At 35.3% G+C, this 19,929-nt stretch overlaps 1 protein-coding gene across 1 annotated transcript; it reads right to left on the bottom strand.

Moving 5' to 3' along the window:
- Positions 1 to 6,366: 6,366 nt before the first annotated feature.
- On the bottom strand, positions 6,367 to 7,769 carry LOC137748573 (putative strigolactone esterase DAD2). The gene is made up of 2 exons (XM_068488745.2): positions 7,148 to 7,769; positions 6,367 to 7,049 (listed from the first exon to the last, which is right to left on the bottom strand). Exons 1-2 carry the CDS (start codon positions 7,516 to 7,518, stop codon positions 6,620 to 6,622), a joined length of 801 nt encoding a protein of 266 aa, XP_068344846.1. The 5' UTR covers positions 7,519 to 7,769; the 3' UTR covers positions 6,367 to 6,619.
- Positions 7,770 to 19,929: the final 12,160 nt, after the last annotated feature.

The following is a 19,929-nucleotide window of genomic DNA, read 5'->3' as shown; positions in this document are numbered from 1 at the left end:
ACTCCGATTTTGATGATTTTTTACAGCTACACTCATTGACCCTATATGAATAAAATGAATGAATTCGATCTTCAATTTAAAATATTTACACTAGTGGATACCATAAAATCTTATGTTATACTTGATGAAAGTATAAATAAGTGTAGATTTTTAAAACCCTCCAAATCTCATGAACAATGTTATTTATTTGAGTGAAAAATTAATAATAAGAAGTGTGAAAAATGTAATCACTCGTAATGAAAAGCTTTACAACTTTCATTAAGGGGTCAACTCCGAAATTTAGTATGTATATACTAATTTAGTATTATGTTTTACATTTTTTTGGGTCAAATTATGTTTTTCTTTTCATTTTTATTGATTTAAAATATAATTTTCTTAACGGGTAACGGGTCGGGTCATATTACCTGATAATATTAACGGGTTGATTTCGGGTCGGGTCATATTACCCGTTTACTTTAATAGGTATTACACGACATGACCCGTTAAGCTATCGGGTATGACACAAAAACGACACGAACACGAAAAACACGACACGAATGCCAGGTCTACTGCAAACCCACCTTCTTGCAGCCTACCTACCTCCACACCAACAGCTCCTCGTTGCGCGCTCTTTCCCATCCCCCTTGATGGTTTTCGAATCATTTAGGACATGTTTGGTATCCTACTAAAAAACTTTGGTTGTTCCTAAAAATAATTTTCAAATAACATCACTTAAAAACAGTATTCTTTTAGGTCTCAAAATCTCAAAACTCTGTTTGGTTGCATTTTTAAAAATAATTTTTTTTAGTTTGAATTCAAACTTCCTTGCACAAAAATTGGACGAGAGAAAGAATTGGAAAAGAGAAAGGAGAGGAAATAGTTGGCGAGGAGAGAGAAAGGTGGGGAGAGGACGAGGGAGAGCAAAAAATTACGGTAAGAAGATGAGAAGTGAGAAGAAAGAGAGTGTAATGAGAGACAAACAGACAAAGGCTGAGGAGAGTGAGAAGACAAGGTGTGACGTGGGGAGAGAAGAAAGAGAGGGCTGAGAGAGAAAAAAGATAGGGTTACAAAGGAGCAAAAGAAGATGTTGAGGAGAGAGTAGGAAAATTCTAAAAACTCATTTTTAGTGTTTTTAATAAATAGCCTATGTTTTTAAGTTATTTTTTAATCCAATTTTTAAAAAGAGTTCTACTAAACAAAAATTCAAAGTCTAAAATTCAAAATGTGTTATTGAATTTAAAAAGTTAAACTCAAGTAGGATACCAAATCAGCCCTTATCTTCTTTGTTTTACCAGCAAATGCTTATTCAAAAAGGGAAAACAATGTTTTGATAAGAAATGGTCCGAATCATGGATGAAATATGGGATATTTAATAGAAGAAGGGAATTTACCCATAAATAGAAGTTTAAGGGGTAATTAGCTGAAATTAAAATTCAGGGAATAAATTGTCAGTATGTTACAAGTTTAGGGAAGATTACAGCAAACAGGGTTTACACAAATTTACAACAATTACCATATGTTGTTGGTCTTTCATATAAAAAAAAAGAGGGAAAGGTTTAAGCTTAGATAGTTAACACAGTTTGGTTTGAGGATCCTCCTAACACTATTAAGGATCTCTCCCCATCCAAGAGCCGTTATATCTGAATAATTATTTGAGGATGGAAACATGAAGTACCAACTACTAGCCAATTAAAAGTTGGGAAAATTTGAAATAGGTCTAATTTTTTAGATCACATTTTGAAATAATGTTAGACATACTAAATTTTTGTACAAACTCTGTGCACTAAATGATGTGTCACCAACCAAATTTAAGTTAGAATTTAATTATTAATTATAATAAAAATTTATATAGTATAAGTCTATAAGATGTGTCACACCCTTCATCCCAAACAAATTTAGTGCATATAGAACCACGCTAAATAATAAAAGTAGTGAATTTCCCACTTCCTTTTCTTCTCATGTACTTTTCTATTTGTTTATATCCACTGATTCTCGAAAAATATCCACTGATTCTCTCGTGGATTGAGTTAGATTTGAGGATTATAAAGAATGATCGCAAGGGGACAAAGGGAAAGTGGGGAAGCCATTTCACAATACAAAATCCTCCTCTCAAATGTAGGAGTTGACATCAACTCTCTCTGTATATATGTTTGTTTCTCTATCCCTTTGGTTATTTTCGTAAAGACTGGATCGATTTGATTTGGTCATTTCACTCGAGTCAGATCAATCTGATTTGGCTTGTAGATACGATCATACGAAAGACACTTAGAGAGAGACATGATGTAAATCATTTGGACAATTTAAATTCGACTTCTTCTAAAAAAATAATTGAAAAAAAAAAATCAATAATAGAATAATGTTAGACACACAAAAATTTTGCATCAACTTTGTGCACCAAATGATGTGTCACCAATCAAATTCAAGTTAAAATTTGATTATTAGTTGTAATAAAAATTTATAGGAAACTTTAACGAAAAACTCTCGGTACTGTTCACTTTAACGAAAAATCACATTTTTACACTAAAAAATCAATTCTGATACTATTCATTTTACCGTTTATTTGTCATTTTTTTTTAAACTTAAAGTTTTCAAGTCTTTTTAATTAGTTTTCCTAAATTTTTTATATGGTATAAAATGCATCACACCTTAAATCCTAAATAAATTTGGTGCGTAAATGTTGTTTATATAGCACCACCCTCAATAATAAGGGTAGTGAATTTCTCACTTCCTTTTCTTCTGATGTACTTTTCCATTTGTTTATATCCACTGATTCTCTTGTGGATGAGTTAAATTTGAGGATTACAAATAATGATCGCAAGGGGACAAAGGGAAAGTGAGGAAACCATTTCACTATACAAAAACGTCCTCTCAAATGTAGGGTTTGACATCAACTCTCTCTGTAAATATGTTTCTTTCTCTATCCCTTTGATCATTTTCCTCAAGACCTGATCGATCTGATTTGGTCATTTCACTCGAGTCAGATCAATCTGATTTTACTTGTAGATACGATCATACGGAAGATACTTAGAGAGAGAGAGTAGAATGAGTGAACAAAAAATAACCAACACGAAATAAGGAGATTAAACAATCGAGAGAGGGGATACCGTTGGAGAAGTAGCGACGTTGTTGCTGGGAATGCATGCATGCATGCAAGTTGTTGAACTTCAATTACCAAGGACTAGTGTTGGGTCTAAAAGAGTAAATTACCTCCATGCTTCAATAAAAACACTTGTGTTGAAGAATATAACTTAATACCTATGGAATTAGACAACACTTGTTAAAACAACATCTATATTAGTTAATAATCAGTCGCTAAACAAACTCTGAAATCTTAACAACTTGAAGACAACGTTTAGAGTTTTCCGTGTGAAGCTATTCATTTGTCGTCGGCAACCTTCTTAAATTCGGCCAAATCAAAACTTATGTCCTAAACTTTCTTGATGTGCCCAAATTTTAGACAACCCACTTGGTTATGCACCTATTTTGAGCAAGGTTCAAAACATGAGCTCAAATAGTGGCCTACTTGTCCCATTCCATCACCATTTGTTTCCACATTCGATTCGATTCCTTGTGACAAAGAAGCTTCCACATCACTATTCCCTTTACTGAGTCCTCCGTCTCTTTTGCTGCCTAATTAATCATAATTATTCAATTTCGTTTTCATACCCGAAAAGATTTAATTGCACCCACTAATCAACATTTTTGAGAAAATTGGGTGGGCTCATGGGTGGTTCGGAAACTGACCAGGTCTTGCTCGAGTGATGGGCGGCTGTGACGATACAGACCCTCTACTTCGCTATTCCTACCCACCAATGTTTAAAAATTGGGGTCAAATGGCACTGTCGTCCTTTTCCTCTACACTTCACTTTGAGTGTTGAGAGTCTTCATATGTAAAATTGATGATAAAGAGCCGACACCCGATTTTCGGCCCCCAATTTTGACCACTCAAAAACTCCAACTCGTGAGATCATAATTAACTTGTGTTTTATTGATTTCTGATAAATTGTTGTGGATTAGTAGATGTTAATCATGAGTTAGGTTAATTAGTTGACTTTGGTTACTCCTCTAAGCTTCTTGCCAACTTTGGACACACAAGTTGTACCCTTCACTTGTCAAATGCGTTCATCAATTTCGATTTGTAGGGGCAAAAAAAGTATATAAATAGAATAAAAGTTTGCTGACGCTGTGAAAAGATAATGTCAGGAGATCTAATTTTATAAATCAAATGATGTGGATGTTGATAATTAGATTAATATTGATTAACGTGTTTATTTCTTATTCGCGACACATCATTTAATTTTCAAAGTTGGTTTTAAAATTTGGAAAAGGATTCGGCGATCTCAGGAATCCTGTGATCGTGGTTGTTCATCGTACATCGTGCGGTCAGAAATTAGTTGAAATTTAAAATTTAAAATTAAATATAAATAGTACCTAACGAAAATTGACCGTACGATGTACGATGAACGGTCACGATCACAAGATCCCCAGGAAAAGGATCAGGCAATGATCATTTTCCTAAAAATTTAATCTCCCTAGTATTATCTTTTTCACAGCTTTAACCAAACTTTTATTTTATTTATATACTTCTTTTCCCCTACAAATCGAAATTGATGAACGCATTTGACAAGAGAAGGGTGCAACTTCTGTGTCCAAAGTTGACGATAAGCCTAGAGAAGTATCTGAAATCAACTAATTAACCTAACTCATATTAACATCTACTAATACACAACAATTTATCTAACTCATGATTACCCGCCGTGAAATATTTTTCAATTTTGGGAATGCGACGATTCCATTTCTATGCTAAGAAGATCATATCAAAATGAGACTTTCTATGGAACTTTTGCCAGCTCATAGTTTAACTTCAATTTTTGTGCCAACATTATAAAATATTGTGTGACAAACATGAGGTGACAAAAACTTCTGAAACTCTTCCACTTTTGAGAGTCTCTTTAACATTTCGCCTTCTATGTAAATAAATATAAAATGACAAGATCCCTTGTAAACAATAAGCCCAACAGGGGGAAATAACAATTAGCAGGGCTTCACAAGAAGAAAACACTGGACAGGCCTAATTTGTCTAGGTAAGCTAGGGCCTCCATGACTGGGCTCTGAAGCCTCTGATACGTGAAAATTACACAGAGAAGCCCAAAACGGAAAACTAGTGCTAAATGACACGATCCCTTTTAACTTAAAAAATATTTTTTGAACAAACGATATTATTATCTACACAAAGAGAGGAGGTGGGCTCAGCCTCATAATGGACTAGTAATAATGCGGTGCAAATTTCCCTTTCTCACTTACAAGTGAAGAGGAATACTACTAGACCGTAGTACTAATTGACTTTAATTTAAGAATATTAACCGAGTATTTTGAACAATAAAAATGAATATTAACCGAGTATAAAAATGACACTGCATTTATCTTTTCTTATACAAGCAATATTGGGGAGAAGAAATGAATTTAAGATATCGAGTGAATTTAACTAATTGAGGTACAAGTCATGTGCAACAATATTTTGTTCCTTATTCTCATCATTAACTTCATTGGAACAAATTTTGTGCATGGACTACAAAGAATAAATAAGTTCGTTTTGGTACCGATCATCTTCTTTTTAGCCTCATTCAGTCTTGTACAGACTTGCTTCATAGATACTAGAGTTGCCGACCAATTAATTCGTGTTTACGAGGAAAAAATATGGTGGCGGATAAACTTGCTGATTCACTTTTCATATGTTTTTAGATCGTCCTTTCGTTGTGCTGAGCACCTTGTCTAACGAAAGGCTTAAGTATGTCTACAACAACGTATGTTTTAGGTCTATTTTTGTTTCCCTTGGATTCAGCTTCCATCTTAAAAAAAACACGAATAAACTCTGTGCACTTCAGACAAAATTCTATCTTGAGGTACAAATAGAGGGCATGGTCGAGATTTTGTAAAAATTACTAATTGGACGAATATAATTTTTTTCCCCTTTGACAACTCCATGGTTATTTTATTGTTATTAACTTATTATGTATGATTTAGATTAATCTTATACTTATTGTACAACATTAACTGAGTTTTTTTTTTTACTATACAAATGAGATTGGAGAAAGAAAAAAAAGTTTAACCTTCTCAAGAGTACAACCACTTAAGCTACAAATCCGTCGTCAGCTGTTACGCTTTGATGTAAGTGTTTCATATTTCATTCGTACTTGTCATTGGTGTTGACATTATTTGCGTTAAACAATCATATTCCTCAAAACAAAACACAATCATGTATTTGGAACAAAGTGAATATAATCTTCTGAAGTTAAAAAGAAAAGTGGATATAAGCAGTCAAGTACAATTGCAGAATTAAAGCAAGATTCCAAACCAAACAAGAAAAATCGTGAAGCACAAGAAAAATGGAAGACAAAAATAAAGGATTTATTTGGGCCATTTTACAAAAGAAGGTTACGTCATCACGTGACATTCACGTGGAGATTCTTATCCTTCCTGCGGACATCACATAATCCAAAACTATTTTAGCTCCGAAAGGACTAACGTCCGTAGCTTATTAGACCACGTGTCGCCGTCTCCATCCTTATTGCTAATTTCGTCCTCTCTGGACCCCGCCTCGCAGCTACTCCTCCCCTCCTGGCCCTCCGTTGGGCCCCATCTACGACGCAAGGGCGTGGCGGAGCTTCCTAGCCAGCAGACCCGGCGCGCTCAGATGCGGCAAGTGTCCCTCCGTTTCCAGCATTACCACCGTGTTCCGCCCGCCCAGGTGGTCCCTCAGGTAGTTCGCCACTGACCCCGGTACGGACACGTCCTTCGAGGTCTGGATTATGCAGCACGGCACCCGCACCAGCCCCAAAACCCCCCTCAAATCGCTGTTGAATACGGCCCGAGACACGAAAAGCGTGATGTCCGGTCGCATGTTGAACAGGGTCCGGCTGAATTCTCGGACCACCGTCGGAACGTCGGCCCCGACGGCTAGCGGCGCGAAGCCGCTGACCCACGCCGCGTAGTTCGCCTCCATTGCAGAAAACACTTTCTCAATCTCCTCTTGCTCGAATCCTCCATGGTAATCTCCATCGTTCAAGAACCTAAAACGAAAATTAAACAATTGGGTTTTTGAATTCGGATAAAAAATTGAATCGTGTAACTAACAATTTCTTGAGAAAATGTGTGGATTTGAACTAACCTTGGGGAAGCGCCGATGAGGACGAGCTTGGAGAAGAGTTCGGGGCGGCGGATGGAGGCGAGGATGCCGATCATGGCGGAGACGGAGTGGCCAACATAGGCGCAGCGGTTGACGCCGAGGGCGTCGAGAATGTTGAGGAGGTCGTCGACATAGGCGTCGAGGGTGGTGTAACGGCGGAAGTCGAAGTAGTCCGGGTTGACGCTGCCGGCGCAGACGAGGTCGTAGAGAATGACGCGGTAGTAGGGCGTGAAGAACTGGAGAATGCGCTGCCAGGCGGACTGGTCGGTGCCGAAGCCGTGGGCGAAGACGACGTACCTGTCGCCTGAGCCGACGACTCGGACGTTGAGAGCCTCGAGGATTGTGTTGACCATGGTTGACTGTTAATTTAGTATTTTAAAATTTTGGGGGGAGGATTAAAAGCGAAGAATTAGGTGGAGAGTGGTGAGTGGATTGGGGAGGAGTGTTGTCGTATTTATATCGGGAAGGGAGTATCAAAATCTTTGTATGGAGGGAGGAAGATTGGCAGCATTTTGTTGGTTTGGGTAAGAGTTGTGATGGAAATTGCGACAGGTTTGTCTTTGTGTGTGATGCATCTCTGCGTTTTATATGGAGGACTGACTGGTGAGTACATATGGTTTTAGGACAAAAGATTTTAATTTTATCAGGTGTGATAAGGCTTGGATTGTGATGGTTCTCTCCGCTCATGTGGTGGTTGGCATTAAATATGGGGCCCATGTTGTTTTAGCTAAGCTCCTTCTTTTTCTTTTCTTTTTAAGATTATAAAATTGAAGCAACGGTCCTTTAATTTTATAGTTCAATTGGAATTTTGGTTTCTAAACTAAAAATCTTTGGATATTGGTTTCTGAACTTGTTATAATGCAAAGCAATAATTCTTTCGGCTAAATTTGTAAGAACTTATTTTCAAAACAAAGGGTTTTTTGAAGGGACAAAAAATGGATGGATGTTCTAGCGAGAATGATCATTGATCTGCATTATAACAAGTTCAGAGATCAAGATTACCGAATTTTTATTTCAAAGACCAAAGCACTAATTTGACTAATGTTAAGGGACCATCGCTACAATTATATATTTTTTCTTCAATGAGTTTTCTCTTGTAAAACAAAAGAAATTATCAAGTTAGGACGAATGGATCAAGTGGTTTGTGATTGTATCGTTGAAGTCTTTAAGACACGAAACACCTCACTCTTTCAACTTTACAGTCACACTCTTTAATAGGTTTAATTAGATGATCATATAGTTTGTTCATTCCGACTTAAGAATTTCCTATATCACAAGAGAAATAGGAAAGAACAAACATGAAATGAAAAAAAAAACATTAAATTTAGGAAATGTGGATGGCAAATTTGAAATTACATTGCCATGCCCAAGAAAATCTTGTGAACCAAGCGAGAATATTTTCTATGTGTATCTCACTCATCAAAATATGAGATTACACAATAAGGTGAAATCTAAATGTACACACCAAATTGTATTAATAATGATGAGTAGAGAAAAAAGGTAATTACCACCTAAGTGATATGTTTAGCATGGTGTTTTGTGGATGATTTCTAAAAATATGTGCGTAGTTAAACAAAACCAAAAGCCAAAAAACAAAGCAAAGTTGTTCAGGAAACACAGAAAGAGTTCAACTTTAATCATCAACTATACGACTCTTGATCATATAGCAAAGGCATGCTTGTCTCTAGATAGCACCTTGACATGTACCAGACCTCAAACAACTAAGCCAATTGGTAGTTTTAGTTTACTTAAGTTAGGGGATTATCCTCATTCTTGACTTCTGATTAGAACTTGGCTTAATGGATAAAGGTAGTCTTTCATATGTATTTTGTTGGTCAAAAGTAAAAATGAGTGTAGCTGAGATAAAAATATTTCGTTGAATGTGTGGTCACATAAGATAGGATAAGATGAAGATCGAGGATTTCATGTGAAAAGGAGGATTGCCGCAATTGAAGATAACATGAGAGAAAACCGGTTAAGATGATTTGTACATGCGAACCGAAGACCTACTGATGCTTCGGTAGAATATGCGACTATGATACTAAGGCTCAAGTCAAAAAAGGTGTAGAGAAAGACCTTGGAAGACTTTAAAAGAGACTAAAAAAGGATATAGAGTGCTTAGAGCTAACGGAAGATTTGGCGCAAAACCGAGCGCAATAGTGTTTTAAGATTCATACAATAGACCCCACTTAATGAAATAAAGCTTCGTAGTTGAAAACACAAATCTCAGCTCTTAAAATAATTATTGCCTTGGAAATTTTGTTGATATGTCATCAAAATTTCGTCAATAATAATACAATATCATCAATATTAGATCAACAGGCCATTGCTATTTAATTTTGGTTATTTTGACAATTAAAATTTGTAAAATCATCATTTCCGCCAATTATCCAAAGTAAGATGCATTGTTGTATGATATGTTAGTGGTTGGACTTGACACTTTTAAATTGGTACATTGCTGATCGCCACGCTAGCATTTCTCTCTGGTCCAGCTTCTGGTATCAAAAGCTATGAGAAAAATATGTCACAACTTGCAGAGAGAAACTTCATATGTTTTTCACAGGCTTTATGGCATTGGCATATATGGCGACTTCCTGATAGAGATGGCATTTGCTCATGCACTCGAAACTCAAACCTATATTCAGGAATAGATCGATAAAAAATACGAAGTTTTAACGAAACACTCTCGGTACTATTCATTTTTAATGAAAAATCACATTTTTACTTTTATCTGGTACTATTCACTACACCTTCATTTGTTCTTTTTTTATTAAAACTAAAGTTTTTTTTTTTTTTTTTTACTTTTCGTTAGTTTTCCTTAAAAAATATAGGGTTAACTTGACAATTATTTTTATTTTTTATCTTCAAGAATAGTAAAATCAAGTGATATATTAATTAATAATTCATATAAAGAGAACATAGTCTTCATTCAAGGGAGTTTTAACGAAAAGTCCGCGGTACTGTTCAGTTTAACGAAAAACCATATTTTTACACTAAAAAATCAATTCTGATACTATTCACTTTACTCTTTATTTTGTCCTTATTGTTAAAACTCAAAGTTTTCAAGTCATTTTCAATAGTTTTCTTTTAATTCAAAGGGGTTCTATTTTTTATTTATAAAAATGGGAACTAATTACGAGGTTTACTCAATATTGAACTTTAATGAACTGTCTATTTTTTTAGTCTTCAATCGTAGATCGTTTTTGCAAAAAGTCAATTCAATCCGAACTCATTTACCCATTTAATTGTCTTGATGAAATGCCAATATTTCTTAAAATATAGTGTTCGTCAATTTTTTTGAACTCAATTAGATACCTCAAACATTTCCGATTTGGCTAATTGAAGAAATTTGTGATTCCAGCATAAAATCAATTGACAATATGGCAAGTAACCCAATTAGTTATAAGCACATGCAATGTCCCTCATTTTATCAATGTTGAATTTATTCTCAACACTAATATTTTACAAAAATAATCTATAAAGTAAAGCTTAAAAAAAAAAAATTATTAAAATTCGATGTAAAATGAGCTCTATAACTAATCCCTATTTCTATCATGAATACAGACTATATGTCAAGGTTCTAAAGTTGTTCCAACCTAGAGAATTTGCCTGGCAAGCATTACCAAAGTTAAAGATAAGCGTTCACCCAAAAAAAAAAAAAAAAAAAGTTAAAGGATAAGCACAGGGATGAGAGAATCGTGTGTACTTCTGTGAAGCTCACTCAATTAACAGGGTTAATAATGTGCCACGTGGCGCTTCAAGTACCCTAGATCTATTGCGTAGTACAAATGCTGACAGCTTAAGTGACGTACGTTCACCAATGCATGATGACGACGATGCATCGGTGGAGAACTCCTGGGTGTGGAACACATTAACTAAATTCTGGACTAGATTGAAGGGGAAGATGTGCAACGGCCCCATACGTACTGAAGTGTCTGAAGCTAGCCAGGCAAATATTATGATGTCTCGGTACAACAATATAATATTATTTTTAAGTTTTCTTTATGCATAATATTAGATTATTGGATAATTATGTCACGTAACATTGAATCTTTTCATGCAAGTTGCTCTTTAGTGTTCTTGATGATCACGTAGATTATAAACATGGCGTAATTCAATCAACGTACATTATGGATATCACTAAGAGTCTTCCAACTCATCTTAGGAATGCGAATAATGATTTCACACGTTTATTTTCATGAGATATTGTAGATAGTACTAGAACTCTCAATTCTATCCTCCTCCTATACGGATGAGATTGTACTGAGTCTCACGAGTCATCAAAAGCAAAGGCAGAGTCCAAGAAGAATGGATGATTAATTGGTTTGATGTAGGCTATATAGGGCTGGTTAGAGAAGAATCTGATTCAATGGGGGTAGCATTCAACATAAAGGAAATATATGTGGTAATATACAATGGACTGAGAAATATGGTCCATCTTTTTCTTGTTGCCGCATCCAACACTCGATATAATTGGCTACAAAATTGACATTCTACATGACATTTCCAATATTTGGCAAAGATATTTCCGAGAAAAAAAAAAAAAACCTCTCTCTCTCCTTTCTCTCGCTACTACTGTTTCTAGCTAGTACTAAAAGTGTCAGCTGTGTGATAATTGCTATTCATTTGCATATATAAATGTTAGAGAGTTTTAACGAAAAGTTCACAGTACTGTCCACTTTAATGAAAAATCATATTTTTACACTAAAAAGTCAATCATGGTACTATTCACTTTACCCTTTATTTTGTCCTTATGATTAAAACTCAAAATTTTCAAGTCATTTTTATTAGTTTTCCTTAAATGTTAATATATATAGTAAATATTGGAAATGTTCCTTGCAAGTTAGTACCCGTTAACATCGAAATGGCGTGTAACTTGTTAAACAAGAATACCTTTTTATTTGAAAATTTCATAGGGTCCAAAGTCCTATATTTATAGGGAACTTTAACGAAAAGTTTCCAGTCTTATTTACTTTAACGAAAAATCATATTTTTACATTAAAATGTCAATTATGATACTATTCACTTTACCCTTTATTTTGTCGTTATCGTAAAATTTAAAGTTTTCAAATCTTTTTCATTAATTTTCATATATTTTTTATGTGCAAAAAAATTTAACTGCATAGTTGAAATAAAGTACAATAAAATTAAGTGAGAAATGAAAGGACTGATAACTATGGGACTAAAGAGAAATGTAGGTGACATCCATTGATTGGATGACAGCACGTGAGCTCCTAGAAAGTTTTGCAGGTAGAACTGTATAAAAATTTGGGTCCCCCGCCTCTTTGATACTAGACAATGACATTGTAAATGTTGGGAAGAGAGATTAATGGAAGAGGAGAAGGGAGTTATAGCACAAGAATTGTCTGTCTTCCTACTTTTGGTGTTCTTTCGTACTTTTTTGTTTATGTGATCACGGTTATGCTACATTAATATTTTATATTATTATTTATTTTTGTCTTATTATCTTTATAAAAAAATATATAAAATATTGACGTAGCTTAACCGTGACCACATAAAACAGGAGGACTCGAAAGGGCACTGGAAGTGGGAGGGCAGACAATCCTTGTCTGAGAGTTATATATACGGTTAGAATTCAAAGATACATGTTTTATATATATTTTGCAGAGTTCATTATGTAATGTGTTGTTATCCCAATACTAAGATATTTATTTGCAATAAAGAGAATAAAAGAACATAGTTCTATAAAAAATACTAAATTCAATCCAACAATTATATAATTTTGGATTTGAATAACTTTTTATAGATAATTTTTTTACGTAAAACATAAAAAATAAACGATTAAATAGTTGAAATACATTACAAAGTAACTTTCATAAAAACATATATTATAATATGTGTCAAAAGTGTTCGTGCTAATCCAAACTCTCATATATATATATATATATGTGTGTGTGTGTGTGTGTGTGTGTATGGATGTATGTACTAGTTGTACGTGGAATAGGTCAAGTTTCTTGGCTTGAAATTGGTGGCGATGAGTCATAAGGCTTATCATCTTATCTAATTTACTTTTGGGGCCCTTAATTCTTTACTTTTCTCTACTTTATTATATCTAGCATCTTCCTCGAATTCTTGACTTGTCAATGGCTAATTAGAATGGGATACCCTATGCAAGCACATGCAATTTACTTATTAACACCGGATCCCGAAATATAAGGGCGTTGTTATTTACACATTTTTTTTAAAATTGTTCGTACATTTCTATCAATTCTTAATCGTTAGATCAAATAAATTAAAAAAATAAAAAATAATAATTAACAAATGATGTGTGAATAATACTGTTCAAATATAAGCTCGTCACTCACCCACAATTATCACCACCTATACTTTTCCTATATTCAAACCGAACGTAGGAATTTTGTTTCTCTTTCCCACTAATTTGGCTTTAATACATGCCATCACATGAACAACTATATGGTACTACCAATAGCCACGTTCCCTCATCAATAATTCACAAGTGGAAAGTAGTGTCCTTAATTATTATTGATCTGAAATATTACAAAAGAGGATTTATGTTTATGTATATTTTTTACTTGTTTAAGTAAATGAACCTAGTTTCTTTCATTGATTCCATGTCAACTAAAAAAGGGAGGGTGGTTTGGATAATCCATATATATATGATTAGCTAGGAGAATTACTTGGAGCGATTTTGGACGTAATCATTGTTAGAACCATGTATCATAAACTCCATTTCTACTTTACTAGCTTTTCTTCCATTTGCATGGACCAACTTCATTCCACTTTTCTAGAGATTTTTTAATGTGCCGGAAACATGGTCCGATACAACAAATCTCATAATATAAGTGGTTGAATGCTTGAAAAAAATAATTTCTAAAATTATTTATATTATGACACTTGATTTACCGGATCATGTTCCAGACACACTAAAAATTTCTTCCATTTCTCAATCTCAACCCTCCAAACATTTATTGACAAATTTTGTGTACAATAAACTCTTGTCAAGTGATATATTTTTTCTTCCAAATGTACAACATAGGTGAACGAAAAATTTGATGCTCAATATTTTCACATTAAAAAATATATATACAAATATATTAATTTGAATGAAATAATGATATTACGTGTAAAGGTATAATAAAAAATGGCATATATTAAGATAGAGAAGTCTTAATCAGATTAGTTTTCTCAAAGCACGCGTGCATATGACTTATTGCCTCCCACTGATCTAATGGTTTCCCATGCTAGGATGCGACTTTGTGTCTTGCATTTGCATCTTGGGTTTTCATCACTTTGATTAGATTTGACGTACTTGGATAGGCAACAACGTCCTATTTACACAATTTAGAATATTACATGGTCGTGAAGATCATCATGCATCTACTCCAAAAGGCTAGGTAGCATCGGTCATATAGCGTTATTAATTTTACTTGTTATAGTCTACATGCGTAAAAGTAAAGTTTATACTTCAGAATATAACAAGTTGTATATAATTTATATAATTGATTGATATCAAGTGGTGAGATTACAGTCTCACAAACAAAATTGATCGCATGCCCTAATTTCTATTAGTAATTCTCACGCTCATTTTTCTACTGCATCACTCAACTTTTTTTCTTAGACGTACCATTGAATAAGTTAAAGAAGAACTAATAAACAAGAATAAGAAGAATAGTACACAAAAAAATATTTCACACAAACACTGTTAAAGATAAGAATTCACAAAAAGAAGGATGAGTGTTACATACACTTCTTCATGTATAAGGCTATACTTATCGTAGACGAGTGGATTTTTAATTTTATTATCAATTATCAATTAGTTTTAAGTCGAATTAGATACACAGAGTCGTATTTAGGATCATGCACGTGTAGGACTTTTGTTACTCTCATGATTTCACTTTTGCTATATTCTATGTCAAATATGCACTTTCATGATCAAACGAGGAGGACCTTCTCATGCATGCATGACGCATGTCTCCTATTTAGCAGTCGAATTTCAAATCAAAATATAAAAATTAAAGACATGGTATAAAGTTTGAATGATTTTAGGGTTGTTGAGTGATCACATGTTAGCACATATGTAAAATCTTTCAATCTAACGGATTATCAAGATTAGATTATGGTCTGTGCACGCGTGCATTGGAAATATATGTACGTCCACATATTTTTGGATATGTAATTGTGAGATTGTGGGGTTTCCACGTTGTTGTCTGCTTAGTGTTTTTATTACTGTTCTATCTATTTCGTGACGATTTCATCTCAAATATATAACCATAATATATGGGTGTCTCAAATAAAATTATATATCTTTTTGTATAATTTTAAAATTTGAAAAATGGGGCTGTGGGCCTTGAGGTAGAATTTTGAAACCATGAAATGAGAGTCCACAGCTATTCTCTCTTTTATTTTGGGCCTCAATTGAAAATTACCATTTCATTGGCCCATTTTTGTACTTCACTTTATCGTTGTGTTTTCATGTGGGGAACCAAGGGAGAGGAAAGTAGAAGGCGGTGATTCCGGCTAAGAGGCCACCGGAGATGTTACCCAAGAAGGGGGTAGCGGTGTTGATAAATACCATTCCGGTGTAAACAAAATTTCCTTTGAGCTAAATGCCAAACTGATCTTCATGTTTTTACCATGTTCACAAATTTAGTAAGCGTATTAAGACTATTTCGTAGATGTAGTTCATTAAAGCCTATGTTCTAAACTTTCACCCATGGTGCAAACTTTGGGACTCACTATAAAAACGCTTTTACTAGTGCACAACAAAACTACACAATTAACCTGCACAATTGAATATAAACCGTTAGATCAATTGATCTAAAGGTTTTTATTCAAATCTTCATATTAATTTTGTCGTGCATTGGATTAAAATATTAATATTAAGATGACTAATGGATAAATTGGGAGAAGCACAAGTTTGGACAACAAGCCCAGTTAAGTAACATTTGGGCTGTGGCCTCTATTTGAAATTGGGCTTTTTATCCATAACTGTGAAATTCGAAGGGCACGTGGCTGCACGACAGTGATTTCAAAAGGCGTGAGGGGGCCACCCAGTGAGTGGAATTTCCTCCACCACTTTTGTTGTTTTCTACTTTATTCCTAATTTTTAAAGCCGGCTAGATAACAGTAAGATGAAAAAAATGTTTAGAACATTTCTTATGTTATTCTTAACCCATGGACCCCATTTTAATTTGAAAAATGCTATCAAGACTCCTTCAAAATGAAAATTTTATAGACTATTTGTCATTTCTTCGTTTAACATCAATTTTCATGTTAATATTATAAAATATTATTTCAAAAGCATAAGCTGTCAGATGATTATAAAGAGCCTCACTTTTAAAAAAATTCCCTTAATATTTCTTTTTAAATTTTAATTATGCGGATAGTATATATGGTATATGGATGGGTGGGTGTGATGAGCTTTTGAAAATAGAATTGTTCAATCCATTGATTCTTTTCTTTACAATAAATGGACGGGAAGATGATATTTAGTACTAAAGTCTAGTCGTATTTGTCTTAATTTGTAAATGAGATGTCTTAGGATCATCTACTGTGAATTGCAAGATATATATATCAAATTATTAAGAGAAACTCATTATGTGGCTACGCGCAATCCCACTTCTTATTTAAATATATTGATGTATAAAGAAAAAAAAAATGAATAAGAAGACACGGAGTGATAAATCACAAAGAGGAGTTGCAAACTACAATCGATTGAAAAATGTGAGTTTCAACTTCAAGTTGCATGCGTGACTTTAACCGAAATTTGAGGATCATCTTTAATTTGGATAAATTGTTTTGAAAACATTATGAAGAAAATGTTCCTTACAAAATTCGATTCACATTTTTAACCATATAAATGACCTCAAATTTAAATATAAAAAAATAGAAAATACAGTTATAATATAAGTGACCAAACTTGCCTATCAATTTTACCTAGAAATATCAAAAGAAATAGGAAGTTTTAACGAAATACTTCCGGTATTGTTCACTTTTAACGAAAAATTACATTTTTACATTTCTCTGATACTATTGACTACATCTTCATTTGTCATTTTTCATTAAAACTAATTTTTTTTTAGATTTTTTTGTTAGTTTTCCTACCTCTAGCATGCTTTCTAGGAAGTTGTGATTGTATGTCCCAACCTCACCCATGTGATCTCCATCTCGACCCGTACAACCAAATCTCACTTATGCTGCTTGCCAATTACAAACGAGGGTAAAAGGGTAATATCCTCCTTTATGATAACATGGAAAGCAAGGCAGAAAATTATGGCAAAGCGGAAGTTGCTCATTATATGCATAAACAGTCATCAGGGTCGAATGGGCTTATGGCGTTGAAGTTAGACATTAGTAAGGTGTATGATCGCTTGGAGTGGAAGTTCTTTGAGGCTATGATGTATCACATGGGTTTCTCTTCGACATGGATCCATATGGTTATGTTATGTGTTTCCACAATCTCGTACTCTTTCAAATTGAATGGCGAGTTGGCGACCCGGTAGGGTATGTGCATCCAGGAAGAAGAATTCGATAAGGGGATCCTCTTTCCCCCTATTTATTTGTTAATTGTGCCGAGGGTTTCTCGGCTCTCCTTACAAAGGCATAATCTGTTGGGGAACTGCAAGGTATCAAGGTGTGTCGCCCAGTCCCGAGTATTCACCATTTGTTCTTTACAGATGACAGCTTTATTTTCACTCGTGATACGCTTATTGAGTGCCAGAATATTAAGAAGGTATTGTGTATCTATAAAATTGCTTTGGGACAAGCAGCGGATTTTGAAAAGAGTTACGTTTCGTTTAGTACCAATCTCACGACTTATGAAATACTTGCTGATTGTCTTGGTATGAGGAGAGTGGAGTTTCATGATAAGTATTTGGGTTTATCGGTGTTTATCAAGAAGTCGAAGAAGGAAAATTATTCGTATGTGAAAAATCGGCTTTGGAAAAAAACTACAGAGTTGGCGTGGTGATTTATTGAGTAGCACGGGACGAGAATTGCCAATGAAGACGGTGGCACAAGCCTTGCCTATGTATTCTATGCAATGTTTTCTTCTTCTCAAATCCTTTTGCGAAGAATTAAACATGACGATTGCTAAATTTTGGTGGAGTGGTGACCTTGGCAAACGGAAAATCCATTGCTTAATTGGCGCCAATTGTGTAAGCCTAAACACGAGGGAGGTCTTGGCTTCAGGGATCTTTATGCTTTTAATCTTACCTTACTGTCAAAACAAGCATGGCGATTTATTCAACAACCAGACTCTCTTGCCTTTCATGTCTTAAAAGCCCGCTATTTTCCTACAACCGACTGTCTGAGTGCTCGGGTGAATGCCAATGGATCGTATGTTTGGAGAAGTATTGCGGCTTCACGGTCGGTGCTACAAAAAGGGCTTCGATGGCAGCTGGGAGATGGGAAGAGTATCAGAATTTGGCAAGACAATTGGTTGCCGAGATATTCCTTTTTTTGAGTCTTGAGTCCATCGCCGGAGTACTAGAATGCTGAGGCCATGGTAGATAATCTCATCATTGCAGGCTTGAGACGGTGGGATTTTGAGTTGTTGTATCAGTTATTTTCCCAGAAGGAAGTGGAGCAAATGGTCAGCTTTCCCCTCAGTATGCGTTCGGTTGAGTATCGACGCATTTGGCATTATGAACGCAATGAGAAGTTCTCAGTCCGAAGTGCCTACCATGTGGCACGAGGTATCATTTCTTCAGCTGGGGATGGTGCAAATGCTTCTCCTTCTTCGATTAGTACTGGTGGCGAAAAATTATGGAAGAGGTTATGGAATGCATGTGTTCCGGGGAAGGTAAAGATTCATGCATGGCGTGCATGTTTGGATTCTATTCCCAGAAGATCGAACCTTGCGAAGAGGAAAGTGGTAGTGAATAATTTACGTGGGTTTTGTGGTTCACACGGCGAGTCGACATAACACTTACTAAGAGATTGCAGCATGGCGAAGGTGGTCTGGTTTGGGGGTATGGGTATTCGGTTTGAGAATGGCAGCGCTCAACAATTTTTGCAATGGTTATTACACATTGCTTTGCACTCTCCATACTCGGCTTTTGACTTGTGTTTGATGATCTTATGGCTGCTGTGGAAGAACATAAATGAGGCTTTATGGAATGGGTCTTCTTTGTCGCCGCATGAGGTGGTGTTTCGAGCAGAGGGTTGGCTACAGGAGTATCAGAAATGGCATAAGGTTGGTGCGAGGAAGGTAAATCGTCCCCCCTCCAGAAGTGGAAGAAACCTGACGTAAATTGGGTCAAATGTAATTTTGACGGGGCGTGGATTCAACAAGGATTACGGGGTGGTTTCGGTGTAATTCTTCGAGATCACTCGTGTGTGGGGGTGGGGTGGGGTGGGTGTGTGGGTTCATCGCTGCTGTTGTCGGTCTAATTGGAAAGACAAGTTCTGCTTTCCACGCTGAGCTCTTTGCTGCCTGTCAAGCTATTTTGTTGGCCCAGTCTTATTGCCCAGTTGGTATGAATGTAGTTTTCGAAGAACATTCAAGTTTGGTGATGGCTGCCATGAATGGTAAGGATGAAGATTGCTCACCTTTGGGTCCTATTATCAACGACCTTCGTTTTTTACTCAAGCCCTTGCCTCAGCCGGTGTTAAACCATGTACAGCGAGAAAGCAACTCGGCTACGCATCGCGTTGATTGGGTGGGAATTGATGGTAATCAACAGTTTGTGTGGTTTGAACAACCTCTTGATTTGCTTAGGGATATTTTGTTTGAAAGTAACTCGGTTACGCATCGCCTTGATCGAGTGGGAATTGATAGT

Source organism: Pyrus communis, chromosome 15, assembly GCF_041283825.1.
Source record: "Pyrus communis isolate YQ-2024b chromosome 15, ASM4128382v1, whole genome shotgun sequence".
Lineage (NCBI taxonomy): Eukaryota > Viridiplantae > Streptophyta > Magnoliopsida > Rosales > Rosaceae > Pyrus > Pyrus communis.
The sequence above is the reverse complement of the archived record's forward strand: the minus strand, read 5'-3'. Positions and strand labels throughout refer to the sequence as shown.